General features: G+C 36.7%; 1 protein-coding gene across 3 annotated transcripts in view; it reads left to right on the top strand.

Annotated features, from left to right (window-relative positions):
- Positions 1 to 15,554, top strand: part of LOC124641780 (G protein-coupled receptor kinase 2) — a 74,472-nt gene that overhangs the window by 53,511 nt on the left and 5,407 nt on the right. For 2 of the 3 annotated variants that reach the window (XM_047179989.1, XM_047179987.1), the window contains exons 3-12: positions 4,232 to 4,344; positions 9,286 to 9,445; positions 9,837 to 10,042; positions 11,492 to 11,681; positions 12,163 to 12,295; positions 12,804 to 12,939; positions 13,290 to 13,430; positions 14,012 to 14,215; positions 14,784 to 14,967; positions 15,181 to 15,278. In XM_047179989.1, coding sequence (XP_047035945.1) covers positions 4,232 to 4,344; positions 9,286 to 9,445; positions 9,837 to 10,042; positions 11,492 to 11,681; positions 12,163 to 12,295; positions 12,804 to 12,939; positions 13,290 to 13,430; positions 14,012 to 14,215; positions 14,784 to 14,967; positions 15,181 to 15,278 — 1,565 coding nt within the window. The remainder of the gene's footprint in view (positions 1 to 4,231; positions 4,345 to 9,285; positions 9,446 to 9,836; positions 10,043 to 11,491; positions 11,682 to 12,162; positions 12,296 to 12,803; positions 12,940 to 13,289; positions 13,431 to 14,011; positions 14,216 to 14,783; positions 14,968 to 15,180; positions 15,279 to 15,554) is intronic. The other variant, XM_047179990.1, reaches the window with a different exon arrangement.

Genomic DNA, 15,554 nt, shown 5'->3' with positions numbered 1-15,554 from the left:
AGTCACTTTGTTACTTTACGGGCTTCGAATTTCCGGATCTCCGAAGTCTCTATATCTCTTTTAATTCGCATACTTACCAAACATATACATTTTAGTAAGCAAACAACGCGAGCGAACACTAATCAAACCATAATAAAAAACAACACAACTAAAACAAGAAAACTGAACGAAAGAAAGCAATAACGCTAATCAGACAACGTATTATATCACGCAGAATCGTTCGCACAATCATCTCTAACAATTACAGCGAACAAACAAACAAATATACATACATCTTGTTTACCGTGTAATCAGAAAACCAAGGATTAACCTTAATTCTGAGCCTTAGGATTGACTTTTACTTTGAAAAGGCCAGATTACAGACTGTTTTATTTGGGTCTAGAGTAATTTGATTAGGGATTTCAAAACAAATAGGACTAACCGCCTAAGGGATTTTTCTGTAGTTAAAATCAAGGTCTTATTTAATTGTTATTCCATTTGAACATGGGATAGTCTTCAAATATGTGTTTATCCAAAGCGTCAATGTTATCATAATTTGGTCCTTTGATCATTGATTAGTCAATTCATGCTATTCGAAGCGTCAATCACATAATGATTACATCATTGTTTTCATCCGTTCCAATATACTGCCGTAGGTCCTTCCAAACAATACAAACTTCCAATATTGCACTACAGAAATTATAGTCATGTGAGCTTATACGATTTATCCAAGCAATCTCGCTGCCTGCCTTTAAGGACTCTGCACGTGACATCCATCACATTTCCAAACCTAATTAATATTGAATAGAAAAATGTGATCCTTCTCACTAAAAGCAATACCGATCAATCTGAAAGGTTCCCAGAATTCCACCAACTTCAGAGAAAAAAGGAAATTGTTTGTTCTGGTCCTTTGGTGCCAATTCTCATACGAGTTTATAATAAAACCGTGTTTGTTCACTCAATATTTACTGCAGAAACAATTACTTGGCAATATTCGCTGGATACGATCGGCGAAAGCAATCTCGTCTGTTTATCGGTCTGTAAATGGAAATGTACTCAGTATTCTCATCTGGGAATATTAGGAAAAGAATACAAGTGCTTGTCATGTGTGCTGTTAAATCAAGCGTGCTTATATAAAATAAGATATCTTAGCGATTGCTCCCTTTATGATTATTTTTATTCAGTCTGTTAAATGACTAGCTCGCGTCTTCATCTAAGATATTTCGGAGAGATCACATTACATCATTATGTTGTGACTAATCTGGGAACTAAGGACCAATGACCAAAACGGCTAAAAATAAAATGTCTCCATTGTGATTAATTCAGTGGGAGGACCGTCATCCATAAACCAACAGCGGACAAGTTATGGCTATCCTTTTATTTAACATCTGCGAGGATTTCCTGTATTCCATAATATTGCATGGGATTAACAAAGATAATCGTACAATTGATGGCCACAGTAGGGACTGAATAACAGATGGCGCCACCTAACTATTGTTTATTATTTCGCGTTTCTTCCGTAGTCTTTGTAGGTTAGGTGCTCGTAAAACAATGTCGGCTTTCAGTGGGCGTATTGTCGTAATTACTTTTTGTTGCAAGTTATGTTTATAGGGTTTATTTTATTTGTAATTTGTTGAACTTCAAAGGTCGGTGTTTAATAGACAGGATGCTGTGAAATTACTGCGAATATGATTCGCACATTGGGTCAGTGAAGGATAATATTTTCAATATCCATAATGTATTGTGTCTGATTGCATAAACTACTTCAGTAGTTATTCCAACGAGACCATCAACTTTCATAGCAGTCTCAATATGTTCCAATTTCTTAACCCCGAACAAATCTTCATAAGTTCACATAGGCCTTCGCTGGCAAACACCATCCTCACCATAGAGCCAGTTCAGCAAGATATTACTTTAGTTGTTCCCCTCCCATAGTTCCGACTTCACCAACATTCTGCATTATGTATGTTTCGTTATTTCTTTCCCAAAATCCAGATAGTTGCGTTGATATCGGACTGCTGACAGTCCCTCCTATTATTCTCATGTTATTATTTGTGTTTGTATATGTATCTGTGTATATGTTGCAGGATTTTTCCCTGCTACAGTTGGTTGAGGAAATATGTTAATATCATGTCGCTATGTTGAATTATGATTCTAGCTTATTTTTGTGGTTTCAAATAGGGTCACTAGGACGTAGGATACTTCTTTTTTATGGGATTTTTATTCAGAGATTTCAAAAAAAAGCTGTGTCCGTTGGAAATTAGAGAGAACTTCACAAAAAAATGTTACAAGCAAAGATCTAAACGAGATCAAGGCCTGACAGGAAAAAAAAATGCCGACGCGTAGAAGCGTGATTATCTGAAAACACATTTATCTAGAATTCTCACAAGATATCTTTTTCTCTAGTATTGCTGTAAAAGATAATTTTATATTAGCAACTACATGTAAAATCTATGTTCAACTCTAAGGACTCGGTACATTCTATGATCACAATGCTAATCCACATGGCAAATATAACCAACTAATATGATCCAATAAAAATACCAATAACCAAACTAATAGGATCTTTGCTATTTGAGGAAATACCCATGATATAAGATACCGAATCTACATATACGATATGCCCTGAGATTATTTGAGATAAAAAACTATCCAAACTTATCATCTTCTGAACTCTGAAAGTAAAGTATGAACACTGCACAACAAATAAAAATGAGCTTACATATTACTGAAGAAAATTTTCCTAAGAAACAAAATAAATAACCATAGATTTATTATACAATTTGTTATTTTTGCCAATAAAGTCAAAACAAATTATTGCATTTTTCCTCAACCGAATCGGAAGACATACGAAAGGGGTTGAGGGTTGAAATATAGCCGTCAGCGCTAACTAACAAATGCGAAAGTTGTGATGTTTATACGCCACGAAGTTTGTAACTCAATCACATTGTAATAGATGAACGGATCAAGTGAAAAGTTGGCTAAGAAGGGATCTTGGAGAATAAAATGACTAGCGGAGTTGACATAACGGAAAATTGCCTAAGAAAGTAGCGCCCTAAAATGCGGGTGAGCATTGGACGAAGAACGTCCAACTAACGTCCAACGTTTTCGCCCTTATAAGCCTTCTTTGGACCCGAACATTTTTTGGTAATAACAAAAATCCTTGACAGATGTCTCAAAGAACCCGGACGCCTTGTTAGTTCACTCGTAATTGATGTTTCGTCATACCCACCTAACTAATTTGACCGAGAAGAAAACGCCTGACCTACCTGCACTATAGCATCTCTCATCTTTCCTTACTCCGTGGACGGGATCTTTTCAAACACGTGTAGTGGTCTAGCCTCGCGCTTTGTTTGCTCTGATATCCAAGTCTGCAGTCGATTGAATTGTTTCCTATCTACGAGTATCTATGGACTGTCGGTCTCTTACACGAGAAATGAAATCTATTGGAGAGGGTCTGTAACAATTTAGTTAAAAGTCTCCTTGTATTAGGTTGTATTAGGTAGTATAGTATTTGATTTTTGTGGTTTAAAAATGAGAACGAGACTTGCCCTGGTCTTAAGGTAATTCTTGGTAGTGATTAGTTTATCGTTCACGGATATTACCAATAAAAAGTTAAGAGAAAAGGGGATTTTAATCGTGTTTCTTAATAATTAGGTTGTACAGATCAGAATAGGTCATCAAATCACAGAAAATTATTGTATTAAACTGGACGTAGGTACTAAACGGCACTCAAGTCCAATGCAGTTGAGACCATGTTAGGCAGATGATGATGATGATTCAAAGACATTTTGACAGATAGATAGATAGAACATTCTATATTGTACACCAATAACAAACATGGAAGGACATGACAAACAGTACAAGAAGTACAATAGGCGGTCTTATCACTAAAAGCGATCTCTTCCAGACAACCTTTGGATGGAGTCGGTCTGTAAAAAGAATTTTATTACTGCTGTATTTATTTATGTAATCCATACATAATTTTTATTTTAAAATGAACTATGTACAAATATATTTACATCAAAAGAAACTTAAAACTAATAAAGGGCGTCTAAAAATTGGTCCTCATTGCTGTCACCCGGTAGTGTTCCCAAAAGGCTGGCTGCATTTATCACGTTGAATGGCAATGCTTAAACGTTTGGCGAAATAAAAGCCAGCCCTTGGGTCATGAGAAGTGTTACAAGGCGCTTATATTAAAGAGATTTTAATTATCATGTTCTTTACTTATAATGTTTTCTCCTTGTTCCAGATGTAGGTTACGACTACGTGGTAGACCAGCAGCCGATAGGCAAGCTGCTGTTCCGACAGTTCTGCGAGCGGAATAGGCCGCAGTATCACAAGTACAATAACTTTCTAGATGCGGTAAGTATTTACATAATGATTTAGAATTTGAACCTTGTAGGATAATGTAGACAAATCCACCTAGGGTTTCTTACCTGGGTGTAAGATAAAATCAAATAAAGGAATCCATACTTAAATATGATTGAGGTCTTTCAAAATCCTCTAGATGTTTTTTAATATCTTTATCAACGTTTAGACCTTATAGATATATAGCTTCTGCCCGCGGTTTCATTCCGAGGTAACTGCTTCTCGTAGCCGGATGGTGATAAAAATCCTATGTCCTTCACCCCGGTCTAAGCTACCTCCCTTTATAGCTTAATCGGTCCAACCATTCATCCGTGATGGCGTGACCAAGGGATTCATTTTTGTATAATAATCTATATATACATATAAAAAAATGAACCCGCTTTCCGTTGTCACGACATAACATGAAAACGGCTTGACCGATTTGGCTGAAAATTAGAGGGGAGGTATTTTTGACCCGGGAGAAGGTTTTAGGATAGTTTTTGTCACCATCGGGCTACGGGACGCGAGTGAAACTGCGGGCGAAAGCTAATATAACATATATCTACTCTTCCTTCCGGAAATATGTCCAATTGTCCAATTCAAGTTGTTCATTTTCATACCCTGTTGAAAACTGTAATTGTAAATCCCAAGTGCACACTCACGGACACGTCATGGTTGCTTTGAAATTAATTTCCAAATGCGTTCATAATTGAATGGATTTTCAGTTCGTGTACTCTACTTTGATCCCATCCACGAGGCTCGTGGCTAATTAACAGTTGCTTGTCATGACGAGTTACTCCGTATTTCGGAAGGGCATGTCGTATTTGGGGGTCCCGGCTGCTATTTCAACATCTTTAGCGGTCGTTAAGGGTAGTTGGAAGCTAGAAATTCTGACAACCAGTGCTACCAACACGTTGTAGTGCAGTCATTGAAGCATTATTGCTATAATTTTTTTTACTGTGAACCGATTTGCATGAAATTTTGGAATTAGGTTCATCTTACCCTTAACTTCAAAAGTGAATATGATTTGAACTCCGCCACCCCCCCCTGGGGGTGGTTGACACCCCTTCTTTGGGGTGAATATTTTTTGGGTATGGTTTAAGCTGTCACCAATTTAATTCATTTTGTGTTTCTTAAATAATAGGGTTTGCCCTCAAAATAGTAGATTTGTCACCAAAATGCATCACCAAACAATATAAAATCAATTCCACAATAAATTACCGAAAATCATAGAGATATGGGATCAGGTACCAAATAAATGGTTTTGTGTGTATTATTATAGGTTTGTCCTAATAGTATTTAAGCAAACTAATTTAAAGAGATCACCAATAAATCATATATTATATCACTAGAAAATCTCATGAAGGTCTAAAAATGTAGGGTGGTCGTCATCATCCTTTCAACCAAAAGAGTCTACTACTTAACTGGCCATGTGCCTCTCCCAAGGGTCTTAATTTCCACAGGTAGTATAAATATATTTGAATTAAATTTCTAGCTGAATAGTAAATAAAACACTTAATTAAAGTCAAAATAATCCATATTTATTGTGAAAATAACAATCACTGAATAATCAGCGCTGGTTTGGATTTTGAAGGGCGCCCCCTTTTTCTTTTCTGGCCGATAAGTAAATTAAAATTAAACTGATGTATTATAGTTCGGCCATTCAGAGAATGCGTTCCTGACACGTCGCGATTGAACTGACGACGTAACTTTGCAATGGCGTTGCAGTTACGATAAAAATATTTTTGCTGGTTGTTTACCGTTTTAACAATTGAGGAGCATTAAAACAACATTATTATATCAATAATCAATGAATGTTATTACGTCGTCAGTTCAATCGCGACGTGTCAGGAACGCATTCTCTGAATGGCCGAACTATAAATTGGTAACGAATACATTATTTTAATAACTGAACGAAATAAAATGTAACTACTGTATTGGTGACAAAATAACAAATAAAAAGGAGTCGCAGTCAGGGATCGATTAATCGATTTATTTGGTGACAGACCTACCATTTTGAGCACCAAGCTATTATTTAAGTAATAAAACTATTATTATAAGAACGAAATTTATATTCATGTAATGCACTACAATTTTATTGGTAATCCATCTTATATTTTACACATTATATTAACAATAATTTGGTAATTCATACCTGGGAACACTCTTTGTTTATCTGAGAACGAAAATATTTCGTGGCGATAGATCTATTTATTAGGTGATACAACTTGATGACAAATATAAATTTTGGTGACAAAAAATATAGTTCCCATATTTTTTTTGCAATATAATCTCGGATATCGATAGAAGACCTAATTTTAAGCTAAAGTTGTCTTTAAAGTTTAAAAAAAAATCCAATACTTTTCAAGTTATTGGCAATTGAAAATTCGCAATTTTTTCACGTTTTTCATCGGTTTTTTGCAAATATCTCCAAAAATTTAGGTTTTATCGAAAATTTATAAAGAACAAAATTGTAGCAGGTAAAACAACGAACAATTTGTTTTTTTATAAAAGGTCCTAAGTGCAATAATAAGCTAGATATTAAAGATCAAAGCCGTTTTTTATTTTGTCTGAAATTTAATCGTTGTGGTCAATGCCATGTAGCGGCGAGTAGATGCATTTTATGCATTCGAATACAAATGGGTTTTGTAGTGCTTGAAATAAGCTTTAAGATGAGTACTATTAAAAGTCTTTTGCACGTAAAATAAGTGAGCTGTATTGCAAATAAGGGGAGCATCTTATATTTTTTCTTTTAAATCAATGGGTTTCATAAGTGCCATTTCCACCAAAATTAAAATTAATCGTATTCCGCCTAGGATTAACTTTATTATGAAGAGTTTGATAGATAGTATCAGTTTGGCTGCTTCAGGACAGATATTTTTCAAAAAAGTCACGATTAACGAAAAGAACAAAATTTCAAATTAAAGAAAAACCCACTTGTTTTTCATAATATCTCAAAAATTACGACAGATACGTATAAAAGTGTACTGATAAAAAAATTAGGTATTTTTCTGACAAACAATTTGGTTTGTTTGTTTTTTCTGTCGAACAAAAATTGACGGAGATATGATTGTTTAAAGAGCGCGTGGCAGCGCAATCACAGCCTCTCTTAAGCACTTTAACCCTTCACCGTTTTAGAAAAAAGTTATTTACTATATATTGCAATGATGGATGTTGTAGCTCTCTTAATTACTTTTACAGTGGTTTTTTATAAATTGTGATAGCATGAAAATTGAAGGAGTTACGGTCCAAAAACTTGTCATATTTTTTTCTACTTAGTAACTGAAAACTTCGGAGTGTCAATATTTGGAGCAATGTGAAAGTAGGCAGTATAATAAAGAGTCACAACTATTGTAATGTGTATATATGTCACCGGAAAATAATAAAACTGGTAAATTGATCAACTTACTAAAATAATAGATGGCATAAACTACGTCGATTAAATTTCAGACAAAATAAAAAACGGCTTTGATCTTTAATATCTAGCTTAATATTGCACTTATATAGGACCTTTTATAAAAAAACAAATTGTTCGTTGTTTTACCTGCTACAATTTTGTTCTTTATAAATTTTCGATAAAACCTATATTTTTGGAGATATTTGCAAAAAACCGATGAAAAACGTGAAAAATTGGGAATTTTCAATTGCCAATAACTTGAAAAGTATTGGATTTTTTTTTAAACTTTAAAGACAACTTTAGCTTAAAATTAGGTCTTCTATCGATATCCGAGATTATTTTGCAAAAAAAATATTCACCCCAAAGAAGGGGTGTCAACCGCCCCCAGGGGGGTGGCGGAGTTCAAATCATATTCACTTTTGAAGTTAAGGGTAAGATGAACCTAATACCAAAATTTCATGCAAATCGGTTCACAGTAAAAAAATTCGGAGGTTAGACCGTATTTTTCGCTTCAATGACTGCACTATTGCCCGGCTTTTGGTTTGACGTCCGATAGACTGCCCATCCATGTGAAACACTGGTACTAAGCTGCATCTATTAAGACTACATAAACATATGTACTTGGGAAAAGGTTAGACAGAATGATGATGACTGAACTTTGATCCCAAATGTGTTAAACACTTTTATCTTAAAAAATACTTTTCTAGAATTGCGATACTAATGTTCAATTTATTTATACAACTAAAACATTCACAATACCTCCCTTTTCGCTGACCTTTGCATAATCCCAAAACAATATTGCCACGACGACTGTATAACAAACATATTTATTCGGATAGTGACCCAAAAAACCGTTTGATAGCTATTCGGTTTGTGGTATTGAATCGATACGCTATATTCTGATGTGGCGACGATACAATCCGGAATGCCCATATTGGATGCGTGGAATCAACTGATAGCGTAGTTTCTTTTATGCGCACTTATATTTTTTTCTGGTTTTTGGTGTTATGATTTGTTATTTTTTCTTATTGTAAAAGTTTCTATGTATTTGTAGATTAGTTACTGGTCTTTTTTCTGTGAAGATTAAAAATTATATAGCCTTTTCACAGTCCTAAATCATGTCCCGTAGTTTTAAGATTTGAATACTTTAAAATCTTGCACTTTTGACGTGATCCCACTCCAAAGAACAAGCTTGCTTAGCTTAGATGGAAGTTTAACAAGACTACCAGTAAAGTAACAGACCTTGCTAGTTTTTTTTTTATTAGATGTCCAAATTATTAACAGAGATATGATAAAAACTATGACAAATTTCAATACTTTAATAATTATCACAGTTTCAAAGCCCTTCAATCAATGTCTCCCATTCTGTCATTGAGTATATCGTAGGTATCAATGTCTCCCAATCTCAACCCTCTACCAGTCCGATAACACCAATGTTCGAAGGTCCATAGTTTTGCTTGCAGACAGATAGGTATGAACTGTCCAAAACCCTTCAATCAGATGTGTCCCAAGCTCGACCCTCTATCAGTCCGATAACACCAATGTTCGAAGGTCCATAGTTTTGCTTGCAGACAGACAGGTATGAGGTGGAGGTGGACGAGACGCGTGCGATGCTCGCAGCCGAGGTGTTCGGCAGGTACCTGAAGACTGACGACTGTGAGGCAGTGACAGATGTCGTTAGCAGACAGGTCATCGATGAAGCTAGTGCTACGATAGATGGTGAGTTTTTGCGTGGTGATCTTAGAGTGGATTTCAATAATCACATTGCTTGTAAAGGGACAAGGAAATCAACAGTTTGATAGATTCATTGAGGTTATTAAATGCCATTGTTTGGGAAATCTAAATGATTGAGTCTAGGTTAGTTACCGAATCTTTGCAAAAACTGGGCGAACAGAGACGTATTGTTCTTTACTAAGTTTGCGAGTTGTTACTTTGCGCTTGCAAAAATACTGTGGATTGGAAACAGCACTTATTCGCGTTTATCTCACCCGCTATTGAATTTATTTAAGACAATGTACAAAACACATCCAATTGCCACGCCACCAAAAAGTGGAACCTTTTTCCACGCCATTAAACTAACCAGATTTACAACCACATGTTTTTTTTCCAGCCGGCTCTAAAGACATATTCATAGAATGCGTGCGCTGCGTCAAGAGTTTCCTCGCGGGCGCTCCCTTCGCGGAGTTCGAACGCTCGATGTACTTCCATCGGTACCTGCAGTGGAAGTGGTTGGAGGCGCAGCCGGTGACACAGCATACCTTCAGGATGTACCGGGTCCTGGGGAAAGGTGGCTTCGGGGAGGTTTGCGCGTGTCAGGTGCGTTACATGATGATATAGGTATCTAGCAAAAATCTCTGGCATTGAACATCCTTGGCAGTCGTTACGGGTAGTCAGAAGCCAGTAAGTCTGACACCAGTCTCACCAAGGGGTATCGGGTTGCCCGGGTAACTGTATTGAAGAGGTGAGGCAGGGCAGTCGCTCCTTGTAAAGCACTGGTACTCAGCTACATCCGGTTAGACTGGAAGCCGACCCCAACATAGTTGGGAAAAAGCTCGGATGATGATCTAGCAAAAATTTTAGTACCGATTTGCATCGCATTCAGACTCTGGAAATCTTTGTATGATCATCTTACCAAGAAAAGGTTATTTAAATCAAAGATGCTTAACATTTAAATATAACTACTCTAACGAATTTTTTCGCGGTTGTATGCCCGTGTCCATGGATGCTGTAAAGGATCCGAAACGTCGGTATTAAATAATAATTATATAACCGCGATAAAATCCGAAAACGTAGTTTTATTTAAATGTCTTATATTCGTGTCAGATGCTTAAGTTTTTAGAACTACTACGTACTTATTTTACGTTTTCGAATAACACTGCTTATAATCAAAACGTACATACGTTATCAAGTATTATGTTTCTATCGTATCTGAGTTTAATTTTAGTGCCATATATTTATTTAATGTTGATTGAAAATACTGGGAATCGATAATGATTTATTGGAAATAAAAATCGATAAGTATTCAAACGTAGTTATTGTTTTTCCTTTGTTTGTATCTGAGTTTCCCACAAAACTATTCACAATTTAAAAAAATCTTTTAGCAGAGATTTCTTTGGCGCTCCTATCAATCAAGTAAATAAAATGTCTTTGCTTAAGAGTGATGGCTTGAGTTCGTTGGTCCAATATATCTAAGTATACATACCTACTTTTTTGTTTACATTAGTCATACAATTCGTTGGGTTGCCGCCAACCCCGGAAACAGATCAAAGTCGGAAATAAAGTGTCCAGACATTTTTGGCCAAGTCGTAAATTATTACTTAACATTTAATTTTAGGTTTTAGCTCAACGACAATAAAACTAGTTTAAAATCTCTTGTAAGAACGTTGCCAAAGTAAATGCTTGGTTTTCGATATAAGGGGCCATATTTCATGTAAGGTGAATTAGCACGCAATGTCTTGAGTTTTCAATATTATGTGGTATATTTCAGTTAACTGAAAGACGCATATAATACCTTGTTATACTTATACCCAGAAGTCCCAAAAATTTTCAGCTTGACATATTACCCTAACCCAGACCTTTTTAGCTTTAGTTTTTATCCAATAATTTCCAAAACGAATCACAATGGACCGGTACTATCATCACACTTTATTTTAAGACCCTGCCCCGAAATGGTCAAAACAGAAGAACGAACTCCCTTCAACCACATCAACAGCGAAAGAATCAATGATGATTCACCAAATAAATACATGGTTTCTTGCCTTACAGGTCCGAGCGACAGGCAAAATGTACGCCTGCAAGAAATTAGAAAAGAAACGCATTAAGAAACGGAAGGGCGAAGCCATGGTGCTCATAGAGAAACAGATATTGCAGCGAATCAACTCGCGGTTTGTCGTCAATCTAGCGTATGCGTATGAGACTAAAGATGCGCTGTGTTTGGTGCTCACTATTATGAACGGTAAGTGCTATAAAATATGAATCTTAACTCTTTAAGACTTTGCTTATATGATTTTCTGAGACAGAGATCCCAGAAAATCATATATTAGCGAAGTTTTGCACTGGAATTTTGGATCACTTTGATCTATGGCTTTAATACTTGCTATTCATTATTCAGAATAAGGAATATAACATCTAATTGCCCAGACCCTAATTGGCGTTACCTTTTACGTAACTCTTTACACTACTTCGGTTTTTGTCTTTAGAAGTATCTGAGCAGCTGTATGTTGTTATAAATGTTTATTGTTATAATCTGCTATTCATTCAAAATAGATCTTTGAATTTCTTATCCATTACAAAAATGTGTGTTTTCTATATGTAGATGCTACCATTGTCATACTACCATCATCATCATCCTTCTGCCCTTATCCCAATTTTATTTGGGGTCTGCTCAGCATGTTTTCTCATTATCAAACTGTTTATCTTGACATATCTTGCTATAGGTGGAGACCTAAAGTTTCACATCTACAACATGTGTGGCGCGGATACGGGCTTAGGGTTGGAACGTGCGAGGTTCTACGCTGCGCAGGTCGCCTGCGGCCTGGAACATTTACACAAGATGGGCATCGTGTACAGGTGAATCTATATACTATCTATTATTGAAGTCTGCATTTATTGAATCAGTTCCCTAACTGATTCAACTTTCTGTAAATTCTTATCCGTCTAAAACTCTTCAGTAGTCTGGGTTATCTAGGTCTACTGTCTGGTTTGACAACCAAAATCTTGCTTACGTATACTCACAATGAGATCTCGGACACAACAAATATTTTATTTCTTTTACCACGACTAGCTTTTTTACCTTCTAACAGCCAGTTTCTTCATCAAAAGTAAAAGCCAAAGTAAAAGTCAAAGTAATGTCTAAAGTAAAAGTAACGGTCAAATTCATTTTTTCTATTAGTTTTGCTGTCACTTTAGCTTTGAAAAAACGAATTTGACCGTTACTTTTACTTTAGGCATTACTTTGACTTTTACTTTTGATGAAGAAACTGGCCGTAAGCCAAACTTCGGGATTAGATTAGGAAAGTCTGAATTTTGTCAACAAAATCTTTTACCATACAGCTAATCAATGTTTATATCCTTTCAGAGACTGTAAACCCGAGAACATTCTGCTGGACGATGCGGGCCATGTTCGTATCTCAGACTTGGGGCTAGCTGTGGATGTCCCGGAGGGTGGCAGTGTGAGGGGCAGGGTCGGTACTGTGGGGTATATGGCTCCTGAGGTACGTTACTACCTTACGGTGGATCTTTGCAGAGTTGGAAATTAAGATTTTGGCCAAAATCATACTCAATTCATCTTTACCCATAAATGTATGTTACAGTTCGCGTTAATAGATTTTTATAAATAAATTGTAATTTTATGTCTGTCAAGTTAGACTTCCCCAAAATGACCTCCACACATCTAACTATTTTTGCTGTGTACTTCTTTTACATCCCCAGAATGAACTCGCAATAAACAAGATGATAACATCCAGATAATGCTCATAAAGAATACAGGTCTCATAGATGGCTTTTCTGCCAGTCTTGATCCTGAGCAAATGTTCTTGAATATCCATAAATTTCTATATTTCAGGTGATAGACAACGAGCGGTACACATTCAGTCCTGACTGGTTTTCATTCGGCTGCCTCGTATACGAGATGATCGAGGGCCGCGCCCCCTTCCGCGCTCGCAAGGAGAAGGTCAAGCGGGAGGAGGTGGATCGAAGAGTTAAGGTGAGGAGGGGAATTTGAAGGTTCTAAGTTAGTGGTTAAGGGGTTTCATGGTGGATTTCTATACCTATCTATCCATTCTCTGTATGTCCATATAAATTATGGCAAGAACTATACAGTTTGGGATTTTGTTTTGGTATCGTGTGGCAGTGATGATGTCGTCCATGTATAATACATTTTTTGGGGTAGGTTATTTTGTTGGTAAAGTATAAAACAGTTTTTTTGGTGGAAGAATAGTAATGAAAAGATTAAATAATTGCTTTATATTACGTTTATATAAATTATTTTTATTCTGGTTTTGTTTTCGTGTAACATGCAATTCGATTGGAATTTGATGAAACGCCGACTTAAAGTCTATTGAAGTGAAGTTACGTATTAATATTGTGTTCATGTTTCACTAATATGTTGAGATCGTTATTTTTCTTTTTTATATATTTTTTACTTATATTCAAGAATAGTTTTTTATTGCGTATGGGTTCGTGTTTGATTACCTTACCATCAAGTTTTATTTTACGTCATTTTAACTTTGAAATTGATCGGTTATTATTTTTTTTTCTGATGTCATAAATGTATGTCTTCCACAGCACGAACAAGAAAAATACTCGCACAAGTTCAGCGAATGCGCCCGCTCTCTGTGCTCGGCACTACTGGGTAAAGCCGTATCGACGCGGCTGGGCTGCGGCGCGGGGCGGCGCGGCGCGGGCGCGGTGAAGGCGCACCGCTTCTTCGCGCACCTCAACTGGGCGCGCCTCGAGGCGGGGATGGTCGATGCGCCCTTTGTGCCCGATGTGAGTACTGTGTTGGTAGAAGGAAACAGTCTCATCATCATCATCATCTCAGCCGTAGGACGTCCACTGCTGAAAATTGGTCCACCTCCACAGATACCGGTTGGAAACGACCTGAATCCAGCATCTTCCGGCGACCTTTGTAAGGTCGTCTGTCCATGTCGTTAGTGAACTCTGTTGAAGGAAACAGTCTATAGAACAAAAATTGTGTCATGTAAAACTTAAATAATATATTAATAGTAAAGTTGTTTAACTTTTATCCTCTGATATGGTGTGATCGTCTTTTGAAATCAACCGCCTCTAGATCTATATGACCTATTGACAAATTGGGCTTCACAAGACGGCTACTAGGTAGAGGGGTACCCCTAAACCCACGGCGCTCATTTTATTCATACACCTTACCCCATAAATTAAAACAACCATAAATACTATGAAACTATTTTGATTCCTTTTCATCTTATTTTAATCAACGTAAAATCTCAACACAACGGGCAATATGTAAAAATAACTCTTTTGTGAAAAACAACCTAAAATATTTTACAATTAATTTAAAATTTCGTCCTCTTTTCAGCCACACGCAGTCTACGCAAAAGACGTTCTCGACATAGAACAATTCAGCACAGTTAAGGGCGTTAACTTAGACGCAGCCGACGATACATTCTACGGCAAGTTCAACACGGGATCAGTCAGCATCCCCTGGCAGACTGAGATGATCGAGACCGGATGCTTTGCTGAACTCAACGTCTTCGCTAGAGGTAACTGTACTGTAATATACACTCTGTTGCAATGTAGATAAGGTTTCATATTCTACGGCATTTCGGCGTTCATTATATGTTCGTCGCAGCATGTTTTCTCCTTCCATACTCTTCCATAAACCGACATTTCGGAAGTAACATGCTTTCTAGTGATATCGACTTTTATCGTTAATTGTCATAATATCGATTAATAAATTGAATGATGTTGTTCAGGAGAAGACAACAAGGAATGTGCGACGCCGGACCTGCAGCTGGTGCCCGCTACCACCACGCCCGAGGAGGAGAAGGGATGCTTCCTATTCGCCAGACGGGTATGTTACACTTGGTATAATGTCCATAAAACTTCGATCTCAGGAACAACCTGTGGACAGGTAACAACTACCACGGTCTTTCCGTGATGGTTAAAATTTTCACAGATTATGTGTCATTATAAGGTGTGGGTGAAATTTTGCACTCTAGTTATATAGCAGATAACTTTTAATTATTTAGATCCTCCTTCCCCCTTCTGGTGGGATAGATGTTACTTCGTTCTTTTTCAAAGTATGTTTTTTAGACAACTTGTCATTGTTGATCAATAATTATGCCTT

This window comes from Helicoverpa zea, chromosome 23 (genome assembly GCF_022581195.2).
Source record: "Helicoverpa zea isolate HzStark_Cry1AcR chromosome 23, ilHelZeax1.1, whole genome shotgun sequence".
Taxonomy (NCBI): domain Eukaryota; kingdom Metazoa; phylum Arthropoda; class Insecta; order Lepidoptera; family Noctuidae; genus Helicoverpa; species Helicoverpa zea.
Note: the sequence above shows the minus strand (reverse complement) of the source record. Positions and strands in the feature narration are given on the sequence as shown.